At 37.5% G+C, this 23,381-nt stretch overlaps 1 protein-coding gene across 1 annotated transcript in view; it reads left to right on the forward strand.

The window, feature by feature from the left end:
- ipmkb (inositol polyphosphate multikinase b) overlaps positions 1 to 22,037 on the forward strand; it is a 38,266-nt gene extending 16,229 nt beyond the window's left edge. The window contains exons 3-6 of the mRNA XM_044178328.1: positions 2,821 to 2,917; positions 4,208 to 4,380; positions 14,113 to 14,194; positions 14,499 to 22,037. Of these exons, the coding sequence (XP_044034263.1) occupies positions 2,821 to 2,917; positions 4,208 to 4,380; positions 14,113 to 14,194; positions 14,499 to 15,307 (1,161 nt within the window). The 3' untranslated portion in view covers positions 15,308 to 22,037. The remainder of the gene's footprint in view (positions 1 to 2,820; positions 2,918 to 4,207; positions 4,381 to 14,112; positions 14,195 to 14,498) is intronic.
- The last annotated feature ends 1,344 nt before the right edge of the window (positions 22,038 to 23,381 follow it).

The raw sequence follows: 23,381 nt of genomic DNA on the forward strand, positions 1-23,381 counted from the left end.
CTACTATTACTACAGTCTTTACTACTACTACTACTATTACTACGCTACTATTACTACATTCATTAATACTACTACTACTACTGCTACTCTCTTTACAACTACTACAGTCTTTACTATTACTACTGCTACTACTGCCACTACTACTACCGCTACTACTACTGCAGTCTTTACTACTACTACTGCTACTACTGACACTACAGTCTTTACTTCTCCAACTATTACTACTATAGTCTTTACTACTACTACTGCTGCTACACTCTTTACAACTACTACTACTGCTGCTACACTCTTTACAACTATTACAGTCTGTACTGCTACTACTACTACTACTACCGCTACTACTACTACAGTCATTAATACTGCTGGTACTACTACCACTACTACTGCAGTCTTTACTACTACTACTACTACTACTGCCATTACAGTCTTTTACTACTCCAACTATTACTACTACAGTCTTTACTACTACTACTACCGCTACTACCGCTACAGTCATTAATACTACTACTACTACTACTACTACCGCTACTACCACTACAGTCATTAATACTACTACTACTACTACTGCTGCTGCTGCTACTCTCTTTACAACTACTACTGCCATTACTACTACTACCACTACTACTACTACTACTGCTACACTCTTTACAACTACTACAGTCTTTATTACTACTGCTACTGCTACAGTCTTTATTACTACTACTACAGTCTTTACTATTACTACTACTACTACTGCTACACTCTTTACTATTACTACTACTACTGCTACACTCTTTACTACTACTACTACAGTCTTTACTATTATTACTACTACTACTACTGCCACTACAGACTTTACTACTCTAACTATTACTACTATAGTATTTACTACTACTGCTACACTCTTTACAACTACTGTCTTTACTACTACTGCTGCTACTACTGCCACTACAGTCTTTACTACTATAGTATTTACTACTACTACTACTGCTACAGTCTTTACAACTACTACTGCCACTACAGTCTTTACTACTCTATTACTTCTATAGTCTTTACTACTGCTACTACTACTAGTACCACCGCTACTCCTACTACTTTAGGGGCGGCTACTACTACTACTATAACAGTTTTTACTGCAGTGTTTAGTAGTAGTACTTGCAATGCATTTGAGCTTTAAGATTTTTCAGGCATTTAATTACTGACTTTCTTTCAGCAGTTTTGCAAAATCATTTCAGCTTTCAGCATTTCCACACATTTTCAGCAGGAAATACAATTTTTCTAGTTTTTATTATTTATTTAAAAAAAACTGTTCAAAATCTGATCTAAAAAATAAATCAATCAAAATAAATCATTCAAGAATCTAGGTGAAAATTAGATCCTAATAATAAAATTTGCAGAACAAACATTCTGAAGTTTCACCATTTCTTTAGTGCAAAAATTAGCTGTCTGAGATGTCACTGCTACAGAAGATCAGGTGAAAATCAGTCTAGTGTGAAAAATTAAGCTTTTCAAAAAATCTGTGCTTACAGAAAACGTGAAAACAATTACCCACCTTAAATATAATCAAATGCTTCACTTTGCATTTGTTATCATTGCTTTGATTACATAGCCAATTGATAAAATTTTGTTGATATTAAGGCTTCAGTTATTATTTTTATTATTGAGTAATCTGTTGATTTCTTTTAAATACATTTTTTATTATTATTTTATATCTGACTTTGTTTGATGAATAACTTCGCCGATTATCAAATTCTTGTCAATTCATTTTCTGGCAACCGACTAATCATTTCTGCACTAGTTAATATTGCAATTTGTTGTTCAGCATCAAATTGCATATTGTAACATTTTTATATTGCGTAATATCATTCTTTGATACATTGTTACACCACTACTTATAATGCAGTAATGAAATAGTGTAGGATTTTAAAAAATAAATAATTTGAGCTGTAAATGTTTGTAGGAGCATTTACCTCTAGTTGAGTCTCATTGACTTGTTCAACAGCACTTTCAGTACAAAGTGGATGAATGGATGGATGGAGAAATGTAAATTCTTAGTAATCAATATAAATATTAGACATTCCATATGGGTCTATGTAATCACACAGTGGCACATGTGTGTCTGCTGCCTCAGCTGCATCATGTCTGCCTGTCTCTTGACCAAACCAATTGACTAATCCAACAACACACACATCTCACATGGAACCAGCATCCTGCACAGGGCCAGAAGTCAAGTTAAAGTTGGAAGAAAAACATTATTGAGCTGTTCCAACACAGCATTAAGTAATATAATTTAAGATGTACGTGCAGTTTTATTTTTTGTAGTTATTTTTTTGCTCTATAAGGTTTACATTAACAGGACATATTTAACAATATGGGGCTGGTTTAATGCTGTATGTTGTGCTAAACTTTTACTATTTTCATGCTAATAAATTCTAATTGTTCAGTTTCCAACAGAATTGTGTCAACAGCGTGGAAAAGAAGAAAAAAATAATAATTACATTGAAATTATACTGCATTTCACCTGTATTAGTAATGAAATGATTAGTTGATTAATTGATTAGTCAATCAACAGAAAACTAACCATCTTTTGGTTTTGGACTGTTGGTCAGACAAAACAAGCACTTTTGGATGTCACCTTTACTACTATTTTTCAATATTTTCTGACATTAGATAGGCAAAACAATTAATTCAGTAATCCCAAAAGTAACCACCACATTAAACTATAAAGAAAATAATCATTAGTTGCAGCCCTACACTAAACATGCAGTATCCACCTGCATGTACAGTATAGTATGATGATGGCAATGTGTGTGTGTGTGTTTCTGTGTATTTATGTCCTAGGTGTATACGGAGGACTGCTGTGATCCATGCCTTCTGGAGCTCCAGAAGCATCTGCCCAAGTACTACGGCACCTGGTCATCTCCTGACAGCCACAATGGTAAGACCAATTACCAATATTATCGGCCAACAGTTTTTAAAAAATGTTTTAAATAAACACAACATTAACTAACAGTCTTGGTTTTTTTAATTATGACCGAGATACACACTGAGCAGGAGATTTTACAGTTGAAAACTAAACTTGTCAGTGTTCCCTGGTGGACAAACCAGATAACAGTGTCACCAGAACCCAGTTTGGCATTTCTGTCCTGCAAGTTGTTGTTATATACAGATATATCTACAGTAAGCTAATATCCACTGAAATATTGATCTAGCTCTGCTGGCAATCCCTCTGACCCTAGTGTATGCTGGAATAGGTCTAGCCCCCTGCAGCTCTCAGTGGGACAAATGGGTAAAAGCCCCATTAGTTTCACTTTAAGGAAAGATGGTAATGGCAATTTCAGCTATACAAGCAAAGTATCATTAGCTATTGTTATTTTTTCAAAATGATTCTTCTTATTCTTATAAATATTATGTAATATTGATGTGATATGAGGGAGGTTTTTACTGCAGGTTTAATAAACTGTTGGGTAAAATCCTCCCACATCACACTGTAAATATTTCTCTTGTCAGACATCTGATGTTGAAAAAACATAAGACATATTGACATTAGGCCTGGACCCGAATATTCGACTATTTGAATATTCGTGCGTTGGGTAGGTATTCGATTTTCAGTATGATATTCGCACACACACCTACACCTCTGTCTCTTACTGCACACACACACACCGGCTTGCCCCGCCTCTTTCTAGTTCTGTCTCGCTATATCATACAGCGACAGACATATACAGGCCATATGTCTGCTCTGTTTACTTCCTTTGTCAGCAGTATGTTTTATAAAGTCGCCCAAGAAAAACTCGCGTTTTGGATTTTTTCACCCGCAATTCTGTTTTCACAACAGCAGGTGAGCCGCGTGTGGAGGAGGCTTGTTGTTAATGAGTAGCCTATCTAAACGATGGACATCTGCACCAACCAGGTGTGTTCACTGTTGCTTTACCTGGTCCGTGCTTGTAAAATATCCTCCGTGTCTGCGTAGAGAACGTCTGTCTTTCTCTCTCTGTGTTTCTGTGCAGAGCATGTGTGATGGTCAGTATACCTGTATGGGAGGGGTAGAGCGAGGGGAAATTGTCCGCTAGTTAATCGATCGCGGATGGCGTCGGTCTCTCAGACGGCTAAAAAATTTAAATAAAAAGTCATGCTCACCAAAAGCCAACATCAGTCTCATGTAAATAAGCTAGTAATAACTCCATACCTGCACATCATCATTCTTGTATCTATGCCACTGCCTCAGACCTGTACTTGAAGCTGGAGGATGTGACTCGACGCTTTGTCAAGCCATGCATTATGGATGTGAAGCTTGGCCAGCGGAGCTATGATCCGTTTGCCTCGCAGGAGAAACGGGAACAGCAGATCAGAAAGTACCCACTGATGGAGGAGATAGGCTTCCTGGTCCTTGGCATGAGGGTGAGTTTGACCTTTTGTGGAGGATCTTTAATCTATCAGTGTTATGATTTCAAATCTCAGAGTGGGGTTTATATAATATTTTTCTTTTCTTTTAGTTCAAAACTGGTGTACTTCAAACTGGGAAAAGGCCTCTAATGACACTCCATTAGACCTGATCAGAACAACTAGGAAATGTACATTTAATCAAGCTTTTCATCCTGGTTAAGATTGATTAATGCCTATTTTGCATTAATAATTTAAATAGGCCTATATTTTAAGGCTCTATTGAGGTTTTCTCAAATGGAGTTGTTGGAGTATTCTATGAAGGGTCACATTTTATTTATTTTTATATATTTATATAAGAGGTGTGTGTGTGTGTGTGTGTAAAATTTATTTATTTATTTTTTTTTTTTTTTTATCTTGGTGGTCTCAGACTAATTACACCATTGAACTGCAGCTACTGAGATGATCTTCACTGACAGAATACACCTGGAAAGCATTCCCAGCCACTTAACTGCTACTTTAGTAATTCAGCTACTAAATACATGCACGTGTAAATTTAATAAAAAGGCGCAGTACAAATATGCCCTGTGCTTTTTCACATCTCACGGTGACTTTCCATCTATAATAACTAACAACATAATCATCGTTTTCTGCCAAGCAATGGAGAACCACTATAAGTGGTGATTCAGGGTCTCTGTATTATTAAAGACAGAACCTTACGCTATCTATCTTACAACAGCTTCTGGGTATTCTCAGCCAGTCAGAGAACAACCAGTTGAATAATGGGTTTTAATATCCAACAAACCCTGGTGACACAAACTTAAAATCAGAAATCAGACAGGATTAACAGGAAATCTAAATACGTAGTGTATATTTATCTATGTTGCTCCTTTTGGTCTGTTTATTCTAACACAAATCTTTAAGAAAAGTTGTAAATAAAAGCACAGTTTTCATTGCCTTAATATTTTTGGAAAACCTCTTCAGCTCAATTTTAAAAGCAAGCAGGAGGGGCCTAGATTTACTAAATTTACATTTATGTTTGTAAAATTTGGCTGTTAAAAAAAAGATATAATACTAAAAAATAGCATCTTCCTTTTGGTAACCTAAGATATGAAACACCCTTTAAAAAAAAATTCTAAGAAAAAATACATTTTACTAATTTGAGAACATCAGACCAGAATTTTCCAGTGTGGATGCAAGACCAAAACAGATAAATGCAGTGTTTGGGAACTGGATCAGAAGGAGCAGCAGGTATTGTAATCCCTTTTGTATTTAAGAAGAAATGATTTAGCTGGGTAGTATTTATGGAATAGTCTAAATGTGACCTCACTTCACTTAATTTGTTATTGGGTACTTAAAGGGCAAAGTCCAGACTTTTTTCAAGATATATTTTCCACAACATCATCCCAGTATGAAACTACAGCAGGCACTGTGACAATATCTCTTTGAAAAAGAGCTGCTTCTTCTTCTTCTTGCTACAACAAGTTGAAAAATAGATCTTACTTGTTACACAGATGCTTCACAGTAAAAGCGTTTACTCCCCTGTAAGGGTACTTTTGTGTCTTTATTATGCAATCAAACAGACTAGGTTTGAGAGCAAAACTTTCCACACTGCAATCAAAAAATAGATTTGAGAGCAAAACTATCAACACTGCAATCAAAAAATGTTTTATTGCAAGTAAAGTTAATTTGTGATTAAAAATGTATTAATGCAAATCCAAAAGTTTTGTTTTCGAATCTAAAAGTTTTGCTTTTGAAACCAAACGTTTTGCTTGCTGTTGAGCTAAGTCATCGTGGGCAGGACCTACATTGAACGATGTAAGACACATTTCTATTGGCCTGTCTCAATTGGAGTGACAGTTTGGCAACATCCACTGTTAGTAAACGGGAGAGGGAGTTTTGAAGTCCATGGAGAAGACAGACAGACAGACAAATCAGTGCACAGGTAACTTCCATCTTAGTAATAGCAAGAATGTTATGTTTGAACTGGTGCACGTCGATTGCTTTTGTTTAACGATCTGTGATATTGTAATGTGTTAAACAATACATATTAATTTGTCAGCCTGTCGCTGCTAGCTTTGCTCAATAAGCTAGTCCCTACCGTTACGTGCCCAGGCTGCCTATTAGCCTGCATGACATTGTGCATGTAGCTAGTAGTTAACAGGACTATTTAGGTTCAACCATCTAACGTTAATTAATTCTATATTTGTGACGTGCTGTACTATTTTATCAGCCTGTAGCCAGCTTAACGTTAGTTAATGTTAGTCACTTTCTCATCTTAGGTGTCACGCTAGCTAAGCTGTCTGGGTTCCATCCCCCTGTTTTCATGCACATTTTAAATTTTAATAATAATAGCGGCAGAGCTGTGATCTTTCAAATCTGTGTGGAGCGATAAGGAGACTGTAACCTTCCTCACATGAAACAAACATAAATGTCACATTTCCATCGTGTTTTCTACATTGTTTTTTCACCGTTTGAGGTTTGATTGGTGCTCACTCAATTACGTCATCTTGTTGCGCCCTCGTATTCTGCAATGGTATAATGGCACCAGACTGGCAAATTGGTGCCACCTACTGCTTATCTCAATGAACCAACTCCTAATAATCACATTACGGTAGTGGATGGAAAGAAGCGTTCATTCACATTTTCTTTTGCTGATTTTTGGCCCACCAACCAAAATTACCTTTGGGAATATGGCTTTATGCTTACCTAGCTTTATAAGTATGGGAATGTGTAGTGACACGCTATTATTGATGTTACTGGTGGTGAAAATTGCTCAAATACATAGCTGACGTGAGGTATTATGGCCTTTTCCACTCAATGATAATATTTTCCCTTGTCTTCATGGCAGAATGGAAAACCAACCTAGCAGATCACAGGCCCAGGTAGGCTATTGGCTCATTTCTTCAAATTCATATGCACATTTGGTCATGGTGTTGTCATTGTGGGAAATGAGAGATAAAATATGACTTGTTGTCAAGTATTGTACAGCTCGTGCATGACCTAAATCAATTGTTAATAACATTTAGAGATAAAGATCTGTCACACAGATCTGACAGATCGCAGGTCTGCTGCTATTATTAAAATTGAAAATGTGCATAAAAACAGGTGGATGGAACCCAGACAACACATCACAAATATAACATTAACTAACGTTAGATGGTTGAAACTAAATAGTCCTGTTAACTAGTAGCTACATGCACGTCATGCAGGCTAATAGGCAGCCTGGGCACGTAACAGTAGTGACTAACTTATTGAGCTAAGCTAGCAGCTACAGGCTGACAAAATAATGTATTTTTTAATCCATTACAATATCACAGATCATTAAACAAAAGCAATCGACATACACCAGTTCAAACATAACATTCTTACAATTACTAAGATGGAAATTATATGTAAACATACCTTCAGCGTAGGTCCCGCCCACGACGACTCAGCTGAACAGGACATGTTGGAAATAAGTGAATGAAATAGATATTGCTTTGTATGTAAAATGTCAATATAGGTAAAAAAAAAAACCTGCCTACTTATTGTAACTATATCAAGATAGTACACGTGACAATTATACATTTTTTCCAAATACCCCATCCCTAGTAACACGATAACAGAATTGATAACACCTTTCATACACACAATGATGATCAACATGAGATACTGTTGAACAGCTGAAATCGGTCAATGTTTAACCCATGTGATGTGTGAAATATTTTCAGGTTGTTGACTGAGCTGAACAGCACATAATCTCACGCTTGACCACACACACACACACACACGCACACACACACACACACAAAGTTGACCTCCATCCGTGTAAATAGCTGTTGTTCATCTGAAGCTGTTTGTTGAATCTCTGTAGAATTCCTAACCCTAAACTCAGGCTGTGGAGCAGTAAACACGCATCATGTCAGTGTTTCATTAGTTTGTCCACATGGGTGAAACAGACGAATGACAGGAAAGAGAGAACTTCTTATCTGTTGGAAAGGAAGAGAGTCAAGTAGCGAAATCTTTATCACATTGATCATATTCCATTGCAACCTGCTGTCAGTATCATCAGTAAGTGTCCTGATTTGGGTTTTCCTGCCTGCAGCAAGAAACAAACAAAAAACATCCACTGAGCTGAATTAACTGTTTTCTGTCTACACTTAACCTTTCTATGAAGTTATTGGTATGATCATAATGATGTGGAACACAGGGCATTGTTTGAAATGTTTGGAGACTGACACCAGTAGTTTAATTGAGTTTCAACTTGTGTTTCTTTAAATTGTGTTTCAACATAGCCTGCCAGTATAATAAGACATTACATATTCTGAGATATTTAAATAAACAAAATTACTAAAATGAAGATGTTAACAAATTGTATGCTGTACATATTGTAAAGCCCCTTGAGGCAAATTTGTGATCTTATTGGGCTATATAAATAAAATGTACTTTACAAATAAATATGAACGTGTTAAGTTTGGCTGATTGGCAGAAAAGGATTTTTGAAAAATATTTGTATTTCACCCCTTTAAGCAGCAGACACTCAGGAAGACTCTTCCAAGAGGGCAGGGCTTAAGCAACACAAATTAGCTTAAATTTCTGAGTTCTCAGACCATTTTCACAATTGAGAATGACTTCCAGATGGGAGCCGAAACGTCTTGATTCTGAAAACGGTGTCCAGTGCTGGGGGTGGATGATAATGAGAATGATAACAATAGCAATAAGACCAACAACAATTGCAGTAGTGGCTGTCAAGCTGGAACAAGGGAGCAGTAGGAGCCCTGCAGTCATAAATCCAGACAGAAATACCTGATATTGAATTGAATTGTAACCTTGAAATTGAATCATGGATTTGGAGAATCGTGACACCCCTACTTTTTAACATATAAAAAATAGGGACAGCAAAAATAGTCTATTTGTTGCATTAGTGATATTTAAATATTGCTGTTACAGTCGGAACCGGAACCAGACAACGCTGCACATGCGTTGGTGCATTTACTTGGGCGTGTGCACAGGCGTCTGTTTTAGAGACAATGGCGAAGATTAAGTTGTTTTGACTGTGGGATGAAAAGTTTGATTAACCCGTCATCATCACAAACAAATGCTGGTATTTTGTATACCAGGAATTGAGGGGTGGACACGTTAACTGATAACACTAGATTAGAGAATATTCAAATTCTGTAAAGTATCAGATAAAACACAAACTTCGGTTCAGTTACTGTATAGAGTTTAAGGGTACCGACCGATTTACGTCGGTACTACAGAGTACCGATTCACGTTAAATCAATCAGTGCCAAATTTCGGTACCTGAGAGCGCATCTGGGTGAGAGAGTAAAGTATAAAGAGAGAGAGCGAGAGTGACTACATCACCCCTGCTGCTTGTTCAAGTCACAGGGACACGTGTGAGTAGTGAGTGTGTGGTTGAACAGAGAGCGAGTGGCGGAGTGTGACAGTGAATGCACCACACCAGCTGTCTACGTCGGAATCTGACAATTCTACCGCAATGTCGCCTAGCGACTCGTTGGAAAGAATTAGTTGCAAGGCTTCCTCAGGTGTGTACTGTTGTTTGCCATTTTGGTTTGGCTTTCGGTTGTGCTCTGTCATGCAAATCAGTTTTTTGCATGTTTGTTTTCACGCAAACAAATACACACCTACTTCGTCTCTGTGTTTATTCAAATGTCCCAAAAAACATGTCAATTGGTGGAGTAGATGATGTTATGGACAAACGTAAGCCTGGACATTTAAATTTTGAACCAACACAACACAACCAACACGGGGAGTGGAACTAAATGTCGACAACCATTGCCCATTGGCTTAGAGGAAGAAACAACGTGGGTTTCCTTGACGAATCAATGCTGCAGAACGTGATGGCATAAATACGTTCACTACAGAGCGCCTGAATGTCCAAATGAGAAATACCTGTAAAGCTGAGAATCTCTGCTTTACCTGACTTTTTAAAGCATGTGGATAGGATTAGCCATTCAAAAGTTAATAAACATTTTAGAACAATAGCTTTTTTTTTAGCCGCGGGCGTCGGTCTAGGTCTTAAGCTGACATATAACTGCATAGTATCTTAATTACTCAAAATATAAGGTGACTAAAAATGGCAACAAAAAAGCGGATGCATGGTTGCCAGCCTGGCACTAACTTTTAAAAGTTAGTGTTGAGCCCTGTCCATATTTTATTTCTAATTAATACAAAATTACACAATTTATCTTTGAAAACAACATTGAAATTAAAGCTCCATAGACGATTTTTTATTTTCAGTGTACACCACAGCATTACCCTGTTATATTTATAATGTACCTGATTGTGAAACTAAGTGTCCCTGTTATATTTATAATGTACCTGATTGTGGAACTAAGTGTCTACAACCATTGCCCATTGGCTTAGAGGAAGAAACAACGTGGGTTTCCTTGACGAATCAATGCTGCAGAACGTGATGGCATAACTACGTTCACTACAGAGCGCCTGACGATTTTTTATTTTCAGTGTACACCACAGCATTACTCTGTTATATTTATAATGTACCTGATTGTGAAATGTAGCAATGGACATATCATTTTTATCTTCAGATTCACAATGTGGTACCTAGGCTGAAAATTTAAATACAAACTCAGCTTTTGAATTTGTCCGTCATGGTTTTAGCAGAAGAAAATAAATAATAAATAATTTCCTAGACCTGTTATTTCTTCAAACCCAGTGGGTAGGACAATCCAGTCCTGGAGGTCCATACTACTAAGGCTGTAAATATCCAACTTGAAAGGCCTAACACGGCAGCGGCGGATGGCCACCCACCATTGAGTCTGGTTCTATCCAAGGTTTCTGCCTCTTAAAGGAAGTTTTTTTTTCTTGCCACTGTGGCCAAATGCTTGCTCATGGTGGGATTTGTTGGGTCTCTGTAAATAATATTATAAAGAGTACGGTCTAGACCTGCTATATAGGAAAAGTGCAATGAGATAACTTCTGTAGCAGTTGTCGAGCAGGAACATGGGGCCGCAGGTGGCCCACAACCACAGATCCAGACTCTGCAGCTCCGGAGGCAGAAATACCTGCTGAAAGTGACAGGAGAGAGGAGAGAAACGAGAAAGCACAGAACTACGGGAGAGAGAAGATGTTGAGTTAGTAACATGCAAAGAGTGTGTTTATCTTTTGGGTAAATTTATTTGCACTCAATAGGCTGTCAAATCTACTGATGCATTTCAACATGAAGCCTTCATCTGAGCAGAAAGCTCACTTTTTAAAGGACTCGTGATCACCAGTCAACAGAAAACAATTGCACCTCTACACTTGTTTCTTCTTACACAACATATGATCAGGTTGGTATGTAAAATCTTATTTCTGCAGTATAGCTGTCACATAAATGTAGTGGACTAGAAGTATTGTAACAATCTGCTATCACTACCACGTGAGTTATTTTATTTTGGCTCATCACACACCCATCGCTGTCACAGGCACACCCACACTCGTAAACCAATCCATTCATTCACCTTATTTCAAATGCCGATGACGCTAAAATCCAAGATGGCGCTGTGCTGTAAGGAAGTGGTGAGACTGTCCTTTCTCAGCAGTAAGTTGGCTGTTTGCCGTCCGTCTTCTTTGTTTTCTGCCTTATAGTCCTCGTGTACATAAATCGATTTGCTCTCTTGTGGAGATCTTCCTGGCTGAGCCTACTTTGGACCTTCCTTGGAGTTCTATGGCAGCTGCAGCGGGTAAAATCTGTGAGAAACTTATTTTGGTTTTCTTTTTTTTTTATTCTTTTTTGCAACCGAATTTAACTGAACTGATCGTTTCACAAGTGAACAGAATTGAACTCAACTGATTGTGGAACAGGAAGTGAATATAATTTTGTTTTGGGGAATTTGGGAAATACGGAGTGGAATTCAGAGCTTCTGGGAGGAACTACTTTGTGTTGGCCTTGTTGTTTTTGCCTGCACTTAATACACCTAACTGAATTGAGACTTATCTGTTGTGGTTTTGGCCTATACTATATGGTTTGCTTTTGGGAAGGTGTTCTTGAGGGTTCAAGATATGAATGTGAGGTTTTATTATGCTCTATGCTTGAGTCCTGTGTGCAGTTGACTAACTTAAAAATATTGCCTCACAAACCTGACGAGAATATTGTTCGGCGCTGACCCAACTGGCACCCCAAGCAACCCGTCATACAGTTACAGTATAAACTTGTTTAAAATGAATACGCAAGTATCTCAAATTTGTACTTAAGTACAGTACTTGAGCAGTACTTGTGTGCATTCATCCTGACACACAGTATTGTGTTTTTAAAAAGTTTGGGCAAAAGTTTGGGAAAAAGTAGTCATTGAGTCTGGTTCTGTCCAAGGTTTCTGCCTCTTAAAGGAAGTTTTTTTCGCCAAATGCTTGCTCATGGTGGGATTTGCTGGGTCTCTGTAAATAATATTATAAAGAGTACGGTCTAGACCTGCTCTTTAGGAAAAGTGCAATGAGATAACTTCTGTTATGAATTGGTGCTATATAAATAAAATTGAATTGAATAGTAGATTTAATCAATTTTAATGGCGTTTTGTGGGTTTGAATGTTGCCAGCTATGTATGAGCTTGTAAAAATGGGCCCAGATTTAGGTTGAATGGAGCTGAAGAGGTTAAAGGCAGCCAGTATTTTTTTTTAGTGCATTACTAGCCCAAGCTGTAATTTCATGGCTGAAAAACATGGAGTTTCGAACAGAGTATGTCTGGCACTGAGCTGGGAAAATTCCCATGCTAACATCTGTTATGTTTGTTTAGATAGAGGGGAGACTAATTAGTGGTAATTATCTTCCTGATGAAGATATGATAATGGGGGAGGAGTGAGTTAGAGAAAGATTGAAAGGAAAAGATAAAAAGAGGTGATTAAGTGTAGTGCTGAGAAAAGAATCTTCCTTGTCAAAATGTAAAACTGTGAAGCCCCTCAATCTGCAGTTTTGCTCAAGGACATAGCAAAGACTTGGGCCTTGTTCTTCAAATGTGTCTTAATTATTCCCAGATCTTGTTCATTCTCATCTAGCTAATTTGGTTCTTTGAACACAGTTTGAGGATTACTTTGTTATTCACAACTTCATCCAGGATTAACAATGTGCTCTTATTTTGAAATAAAGGCAAATGAGTAGAGAGTTGAAACCATGATCAGTGTTAATATGACCAAGTGATTGCAGTTATATGAGGTAGTTTGTTGGGAACCCTCCCAGCATGCACTGGGGCAGTAGATTCAGGGTTGGAGAGGCTCTCCCTAAACTACATTTGGATTGGTTCTTTCCGTGTACAAACCTTTTATTTATAGGTAACTCTTCATTATGAAAATTTAATTGTGATAATGCAACAGATCATTCTCAATAATCTGCATGTTCTCATCTAAAATCATAATTGTATTAACATTCTTTCATTATAAATCTAAAAAACTGAGCCATTTGTATCTAGAAATGAGATAATATATGGGGTTTACCCTACAACGTCTTAGTTATGATCCAGCCAACTGTCAATAAGCTGCACTTTTGTAGATTTCTGCTCAAGTACTTGTCTGACAACAATTCCAGATGCATTTTAAGCTTCAAAGAACTAAAAAATCCAGACTCATGTCAAATTGTCAACATAAGTCAGCATGCTGTCAGTTCACAACAAAATGAATCTTTGAGTCATGAACAAAATATGACAAGTGTATGTATACACAAATAAACATTAGCATGTTGTGTGTTTTAAGGACAAGGACCAACACAAATACAGCAAACACACTCTTAACATAATGTATTTTCCTATTTTTCAGGTGTATAAGGTGTGCAGTGACACGTTTGACTCCTACGACCAGCACTATGGGAGGGGACTGGTTAAGGACACCATTAAAGATGGTATATATGTGTGTGTGTGTGTGTGTGTGTGTGTGTTTATACATTTAAGTGTGTGCATAACTTGTGAGTTTTACCAATATTATAAAGAGTAAGAGATAACGTTATGAATTGGTGCTATATAAATAATATTGAATTGAAAAATATTTCACTAACACATTTAACAAGTGACTTACTACCACTGACAGTGACGTGTTGGAGGAACCTTTGAGAATAATTCAAGTGATCACATGCTCAATAGCGTGTGCCGACAGAGGAACAGCCAATCAGACACAACAATTTACAACTCTCCTCTCCTCTCCTCCAGGCCTGGCTAAATTCTTCCATAATGGTGTTAGTCTGAGGAAGGATGCAGTGTCAGCCAGCATCCACAGAGTTCAGCGGATCCTCCGCTGGTTTGAGTCCCAGCACCAGCTGGCCTTCTACGCCAGTTCCCTTCTCTTCGTCTACGAGGGCCTCCCCTCTTCTTCCTCCTCATCCCCCCGGTCTTCCCTTCTTAGCACCCATTCGATCAGCCCGACTGTGGGAAAAACTGCCACATTGTCATTGGCAGGGGACAGTGGTTGGGGTGGGGAGGGGAAAGCGAGACAGGAAGGGGCTGGTCAGGAAGAGGAAGTGGCTGAATACAACAACAACAACAACATTCAAGTGTCTGTGCCCTGGGACTACAGCCTGGCCACCATTTACACCAACCAAACAAAAGGTGGCCAACACCACTGTGCCAAGGGTCATCTCCATGGCAACAGTGGAGACGGTGATGCTGTGGAGACAGTGAGCTCAGTTTCTGGAGATAACATCTCTGAAGAAGACAACTCTGCATGGAAATGGACAGGTGAGTCGCAACAACCACCAAACAGAAACGGAAACAAATCGCAACTAGAAGGGAAGGATGAGGATGCAGAGAGGGAGGACAGCGGCAGAAGAAGGACAGAGGATGAGGAGCTAAAGGGACGGGGAGGTGATGCAACACAGGGGAGTGGAGGAGATGCGGCGGTGGAGGTCAGGATGATCGACTTTGCCCACGTTTTCCCGAGCGAGAGCCACGATCATGGCTACATCTATGGCCTCAAACACCTGCTGACGGTGCTGGAGCAGATCCTCTGTGATGCTGATTAGAGCTCTCACTCCTCCCTACCTTCTCTTTACCTCTTGACCTGCTCAGTGAACCACTGTCTCCACCATGTCAACCCTGAAAAGACAGAAACATTCAGAGGATAGAGGGAAGAATCAAAGAAGTGAATATGAAAACAGAATTATCATATTCATTGTCATCTCACCTGTTTGTGATGGTCCATCAGTCGTGTGTTTGTGTGTCTGTGAGCAAAGTGCAGGTAGTAGAGGCTGACAGCTGTGTTTTCCCTGTGATCAGCAGCACTACATGCACTAATCAATCCATGAAGGCATTACGACCCTGTACTTAAACACAACATTGTCAGCTGCATGGTTTACTGATGCTCAGACAAGCTCTACAGTGTCAACTGACTTCATCTTTAGTCCATTCAAAATGCATTCATAGAAAACAGAGTTTGATAAACACAATTTGGCCACTGAAATTAGCTGGCAGGTTTTTTTCAAAATTGGATATCAGTACACCTCAAATTAAGGGTGGGTTGGGCGATATGAAAATATATATTGAGAGATGATAGGAATTAGTCAACCACCAGAGATTTTTCTATACCACTTATACATAGGAGCTGTCCCTTTTTAATATCTCTGGTTGAATTCGGCCAGTGTGGGAAATGCTGCAACTCAGTGAGCAGCAGTTTTATGGCAATATCCATTTTACAGTACCTTGATTTTTCAGTTATGCAATTCACTCTATTAGCCAAAAGCAAACTTTCACATCTGTTCCTAACAATTTCTCGATGTCTAGGAAATTTACTATATAATAATATATGTATATTTTGCAGTATAAAGTTACTTGTACTGTGATAGAAGATTTTATCCATATCACCCACCCCTACCTCGAATTTAGTTTGACAAAACAATCCCAACTCAAGGTCCACTCACTAGTTTCACCAATAGCACTTTTAACAGTTTTGGATTAGGATTGGGCCCTCAGGATTCCACAGGAGTTTTTTGATGGACGGCCAATCCTTGAATTTTGTGATGGTGCCGCAGGATCAGGATTAGGGCCAATCCACATGTTTTTGAAAGTTAAATGCTGAAAATTGATTTTTTTAATTTGAATGAATTCAAAGTGAATCAGTGAGAGAGGGTTTTGTGTGCATTTTGGTTTAGATGAGGTGTACTATTTGACTATGCAGTCTGCCCGGGAAACTACCTAAACTTAGACACAGCACACTTAAACTTCATTCTGCAACAGCACTCAAAACATTTTTCTTTTATCAACATTCTGGGCATCTAGCTAACACTCATCCACAGAATTGGGTCATTTAGGTTTACAGTACACTGTCAAATTACATACAAACCTGCGCTGTGAAACAAAAGTCCCTTCGTTGGTCTCCATTGAAACCAGCAATTGAACAGCTAAATTTGGGTTCAGAATGGCCTCTTGAGGGTTAAACTGACAGATTGTGTGAGCATCGGGTAATATAAGAAGTCTGGCGAATGTTGAAGTTTAAGTCAGGTCGTCATTTTGTGTTTTTGTTTAAATCACTGTCTACAGGTATCTAACTCAGGTAAATGTACTGTAAGAAAAAATGCTTAATATTACTACTATTATCATGTCAGCAAGATGATCCTCATGCTGTCCGGTTGTTTAGTTCTAATCGATTGTTTTATATAGTCTTACTTAATGTTTATCTTATATCGTGATTGACCTTATCTCATCTAGGTTGACCTTTGAGTCATGTTTTTGACTGCTTAACCTTACATGTTGTATTACCATGGCTGTTTTAAATGTTGTACATGTTGGGCTGCCAAATCACCTCTCTGCTTTCTGAAGCCTGTGCTCTTTGCTGTGTTTATTCTGGTTATTTGGTGCCCCCCTCTTTCTGCCCTATCTTTAGGAATGGGATTATATTGTTGATGTCATACCGTGTACTGCCAATTTTTTTAGAAAACTTTACTTATTTTAAAAGGTAACATTGCTCATGAATGAGCTGGACTTAAGTGTCATTGCTCTAGCATTAACCATGAGTTATTCTATGATTTTAAGGTATGCGCAAGAATAGGAAAATCAACCATTTCCCTCCCAAATTCTGGTGGGTGATTGTTTGGAGGGGGGGTGGCTTAGTTTGGCTTGGCATGGTACAGATGGGCAAAAATGTAAGACTACTGGTTGCTTGTAAAACAGAAGTCAGCAAGTCCTTTTTCACACTACAGCAACTGGTTATTCAAGTTATTTAAGGCTGATACACAGACTGTTGCTGCGCATATTCTGTATACATTGGACAAAGCTAATATTTTCATGCCAGATATGTCAAAGGTTTAGCGAAACTGTATTAAGACCAAAGCTTTTCATTGAAACCAATGATATTCATTTAGATGTGATAGCCTTGATACATTATCTCATTTTGCCCAAAAAACAAATTGAGCTTAGTTTGACACAAAAGCAACATCTCATGGCCTTCAGATTATGTTTCATCTGCAGTTGAAGGCCTCAAGATGTTGCTGAAAGCTCTGGAAACTGGAGCTTGTAATCATTTTTGTCAATAACTATAGGCACAACTAAATAGAATTTGAGCTTGAAGGTTCATCCTAGAAAATGGAAATAGCAGTTTAACATTTTTATCCTAAATTTGATATGTTGTGGTCACAACCAGGAATGACTCCTGGATAGACTATGAAGTATGGAAGCCTGTCACCCAGAGATAGACAAGCCAGGGCAGGTTCACTGTCTAGTTTGTATTAATTTGATTCATTTCAAGTCAATTCGCCACTTCTATAATTTTACTTATTTCTGGCAGGGGAGTTTAAAAAGTCCAAATATGTTTGGTAATAAGCATCACTAAAGCACAATAGAAACTGAAAGTTATAGACTGAAGCTTTCATAGCAGGTTTTACAGATAGACACCACTTAAGATGTGAAGTAAATTTAGATCCTCACAGTCTGATCTGCAGTCAGTCATATATATTAGTCTAACCCTGCTTTCCAGTGTGCTGACAGCAAATGAAATGTTCTGTCTTACAGCTTTCTGTCTTTACACACAAACAAATAAGACATACATTTTATTGATTTGATGACTCAGCTCAAGTGCTCAACTGTGTGTTTTTAAGATCATTTGCTGTAAATTGTTTTCACTTTATCATCTTTAAATGCTAACAAGTTATTTTTGTGCCACTGTCTGGTCTTAAGGTTTCTTTACAGGTTTACTACTCCACACTGCTCTCTACACTAACACTGGAGCTGCTTTAAAATGTGAGGCAAAATCTCACTGCTCCAGTACGCTACAAACCCACTTTGATTTTAACCAATAATATGTAGAGGCCTCTTCATTTTATGTAGCTTGTAATATATGAATATAATGAACAATATGAATATCCTGATCTTTTATAAATTAACTTGATTAGATGTATTATTTTAATCTGAACCAAGAGACTGCAAACTATTAGAATAAAATATTTTCTCTTACATTTATTTTCAATAAACTTGATCATTTGTTTGAAATTATCAACGTGAAAGTTTAGGAGTCTTTTAAAGGATGTTTACAGGAGTTAGAGAATTTAAAAAAAAAAACATTTTTTTATCACTTTCTTATTATCTGTTGATGTCTTCATGTCATCTCTGTGTTTTGAATATTGATTATTGATCATTCCGGCAGCTCTTTGAATCTCCTCTCTGTGTTTCTAGCCTGTTGTGTCATTGCTAACTAACAAAAACCATATCTTGCATTTGTATACATGGCATTGTTGATGGCATTGTTTTAATGATTGACTGACTCATAGTGATGCAACTTTAACTCCCTTCAATTGGTGTAAAAGAAAAATTGTTAGAGACATTTTATTTCAATGTAGGTGGGCAGATTTACTAATAGCACATCCACTATATTCCTTACATTATACTGAATGTTAAGAAGCACCAGCATTTTAGTCCATTGAAAATTTTCCTTGTACAGGACCACAGAAGGGTTTATTACACATCATTTCTTCTTTACATTATAGCCAACCGAAGCAGAGCATACTGTTTCAGATTGCTGAATATGTTTTTCCAGACTCCTTTCAGGCAGTTATTGGTTTCCATTCCACATTATGTCTGCCTTTTACTGTGTCCTTTTTAAATGCGGACTGATTTTGAAAAGTCTGAATCACTGAATCAGTAACAATAAAAATAAAAGCATGTGAGTCTGGAGTGTGCCATTTGAATATTATAGGCTTTTACAGAATATGTAATAATTAGACTTATATCAACTGGTAAAATGATCAATTAAAATTACATTTGCATTTAAATTATGCAATATAAAAGTGAAAAAAAGCCTAAACCTTTACAAAAAAGGATACATTTATTAATTGATTATAATGAAACACTGTAAAGGTCTAAAATTATTTCAGTGGCATGCTCCAGGCTCATTGTGGTGGATAATAATAATAAGTATGTTTCAAGTCTACAGTTGATTGTCATACCACAGTGAAGTGGATAGACACCAATTGCTGCCTAGAAGGTAGAAGAAGATAAAATAGTTATACAATGTATATGCAATTTGTAGTAAATAGGTTAAAACATGCATGAATATTAATATGGTCATTTAGACCTTATTGAACTCTACCTGCGGACTGGTGGAATTGCAGCAACACAGGACGGGACATCACCCTTCCCAACCCAAAAATGTGGATGTGGCATGTTTGGAATGAAGAGCAGGTTTTTCTTTTCGGTGAAGAGTAACACAGGCCACCTCCTCTGCCTCAAAATGTTCCAGTATAATGTCTGGATGAACCTTTAACCATATTGTAAACTGATGTGACACAATTACATTTTAGTCACTAGGACTAAAATATGATACCAAGAGTCATATTGTAGAACATTTACTGAACATACTGCATCATGTCAGACTGATTCATGAAAATACAACCTGAGTGTGCAGTATCAGTCCAGCTCAGTTTTTGGTGCATCACCTGTTTTTCTGACTTTTCCCCACTGATGATTAGGATGCAAAATGTCAAATTGACAATGTCAGTGATGAGGTGAGACAGTCAAAGTGAATCTGTGTTAGGTCTGGCTGTATGTTGGTCTCTATATATGCTTTTCTCATTTGTTTACATTTCAATTGCTCACCTCATGACCAGGAAAGATTAGTTGGAGGCCAGGATATGACCAGTACCCAACAGATTGTTGGGTACTGGGTTTTTTCTTTGGTTTTTATTTGTCTATCATGCACTGCAGACTAATGAAATAGCTAATGTATGACATATGTCCTATGAATTTCTTTCTCCTGTGAACAATATACCTAACCAGTAGCTCTCCGTTAAAGGACCATAAAGGTGGTGTGGCTTGTTTTAAGCCATTAACCACACATCATGTGTACTGTACATTACTGCCAGCCATTTTCAAAGCATACTGTACACTGTAATGGAGACTGTTGTATTTCCATACATGTATCATGAGATCAGACTAGACTTTGTTTGATTAATGACAAAATGAATACAATTGGAAATCAAGCCATTAGAAACTGTATATCCCAATTAAGTTAGAGTAAATTAACCAAAGTGAAAATTCAAAGTTTTGGTAATGTAAAACTATAAGTTACTCTAATTCGGAGGAAGTTAACAGAAGTGAAACCCAAAGACATTAAGTTAAATCGTCTTATCTTACTGAACTTTGTTGCCTTGAAATATTGACTTTTCCTTTAGTTTTTCATTTTAACAGTGTATGTTTTTAGTTTGATATCCTTGAAAATCATGTTACAGAGATTTGAAACCTGCTGCAGACAGGTAAATACTTAATCACTTTTACTTTTTGTCAGTTACATGGAGAAACCTCCAAATTCAATGGACATCAATCTAAAACTAAATGAGATGCTTTGCAAAATGTACAGCAGTAATCAGAGTAAATGGGGTAAAACATGCAAAACCAGCAGTATGCATCCTTAATGGGGTCCAGGAAGAAAAAAGTGAAGACTAATGGAAGACTAGTGTCTTCTCAGCCAATCGGAATCCTTTGCTTTCAGTTAGGACCAACTGAAACAATTTGACTTTCATTTGTGTTTGAGCTTTCAGCTGCGCCAGTTGGGTTTCTAATGCTGCATTTATGTTTATGAGAAGAATCATCTCAACAGTTCAAACAAGCTCACACAATGAATAATATCTTTCACTACATTTATCAAATGTTTACTAACCTAAGCTGCATTCACCAGTTCAAAGCTGAGATGAACTGCGTTCTCAAAATATCTATGCTGTATCCCTTTTGACACAAATGCAGCATTAGGGAAAGAAAAAGATTTCACGCACACATTTTGCTAAAAAGCATTCTCCAAGTGCACACTTAAGTGTCTTCATGTGATGCCAAATGGAAACTTTCAGGTGAGAATGCACAGTGGGCAGTGGGCAGTGTGAATGCTTGTGACATGGTGGTGTGCTGCCATAATGAAAACAAAACCTGTTGAAGGATTCAAAGTGTTCCAGGTCCAGTTCAGCTTCTCTGCCAGTGTTGGATTTCTGTGAATCATCTGCTGAGAGATTTCCAACTGAAGTCCAACACATGGAGTTTAGTGAGGAACTGAACCTGGTTTCCCCTATAATTGAAACTGAGCTCTTAAACTCCTCATTGTGGATTATGACGAGTGTTTGAATTTTGATATACTGGATTTAACATGTCTTATAAATGAGCCTGAAGCAGAACAGAAAATATCAGTGTACATAAGAAGAGGAACTCAAAACAGTTGAAGTCCCTCTACACCTACAAACCTGATAACTCATTATTTTTTCAACAATAAAAATATTAATCAAACTGTTTGATGAGCGTCTTCATTTCTGGAGACTTTTTGTATTTTGGATCGTTTTGTATTTTGTTTAAAAAGTTGTCTCTAAATATAAGGGAAGAGTTAAGTTGATTTATTTAAAGAAATATTGAGCCAATTATCCCCCTAATCTTGTTTACCTTCATCTTATTTTCCACTTGGGTGTTAAAAGTAAAACCATTATTATTTTCTCTGCCTTTTTGTGTAAATCTTCTCTGGAACTATACCATGCTGTTTGGCCAATAAGTGAGTAAGATAGTAAATGGACTTAAAGGTGGGGTACGCAATTCTGTAGAAATCTAATACCATGATACAGAGCGAACAGCAAGTAATGTAACTAATGTTAGCTAGTTTGTAGATTAGCTTAGCTAGGTTGAGTGTAAGCAAACTGTCGCTACAGTTGCTGCTGCGAAGCTAACAGCCAGAAAGGACAAGGCGGTTTCCCAGAGCCAGCACACCAGTTTCAGACAGCGATACTCACAACTCTCCTGCTACTATAGCTAACATCACAACAACAGCATAGCTTGGCAAACTAGAAAAGTAAGCTGAATGTCCGTGGCCAAGTCATTTAACGTTACCTGACATACATCATGGCTGGAATAGTGTGTGGCTCGGTCCAAGTCACTTTGTTTATTTCCCATTTACAGAGCCAGCGCTGTGTACAAACACCAGAGTTTTTTTTCAGCACACACACTAAACGGACAGCTAGCGGACCGTGAGGAGATCTTCGCTGAATTTGACTTGAATTTAATATTCACGTGGACGTCAGTAATGATAGCCTAAGTACTGTGTTTATCTCATTATTAGATTCGATTGGCTTCTGTCATAGTGTACATAAACCCACTCACTGTTTTAACCACACCCTCAACCTTGTTATGGCATTGAAATTGAACAATTAATAGTCTTTCCACAGAATCCTTTTTTATCTGACAATTTTTAAATAACTTTTGAACTCCTATTACTAGACTACACGCCATTAGGCAAACATTCTTACACTAGATGTCTATCTGATAGTGGTGTAGCTAAATTTAAGGAAGTTATTCCATCTGCATTCAATTCAGTGCCATGTCTAAATATGACAGAACCAATTCTATTCACCTTATATATGCTTATATAGGCAGTATTATCAGGAAACACTCCATAAACTTTAATTGTTATGCAGATGATACCAAATTATATATATCGATCAAGCCAGATGAAACCAATCAGTTAATTAACCTTTAAGCATGCCTTACGTAAAAACGTAAAAACCTCGATGACCGCAAGTTTTCTGAACTCAGACAAAACTTAAATTCTTGTACTTGGCACCAAACACCTCCGAGACACATTATCTA

Source organism: Siniperca chuatsi, linkage group LG20, assembly GCF_020085105.1.
Source record: "Siniperca chuatsi isolate FFG_IHB_CAS linkage group LG20, ASM2008510v1, whole genome shotgun sequence".
Lineage (NCBI taxonomy): Eukaryota > Metazoa > Chordata > Actinopteri > Centrarchiformes > Sinipercidae > Siniperca > Siniperca chuatsi.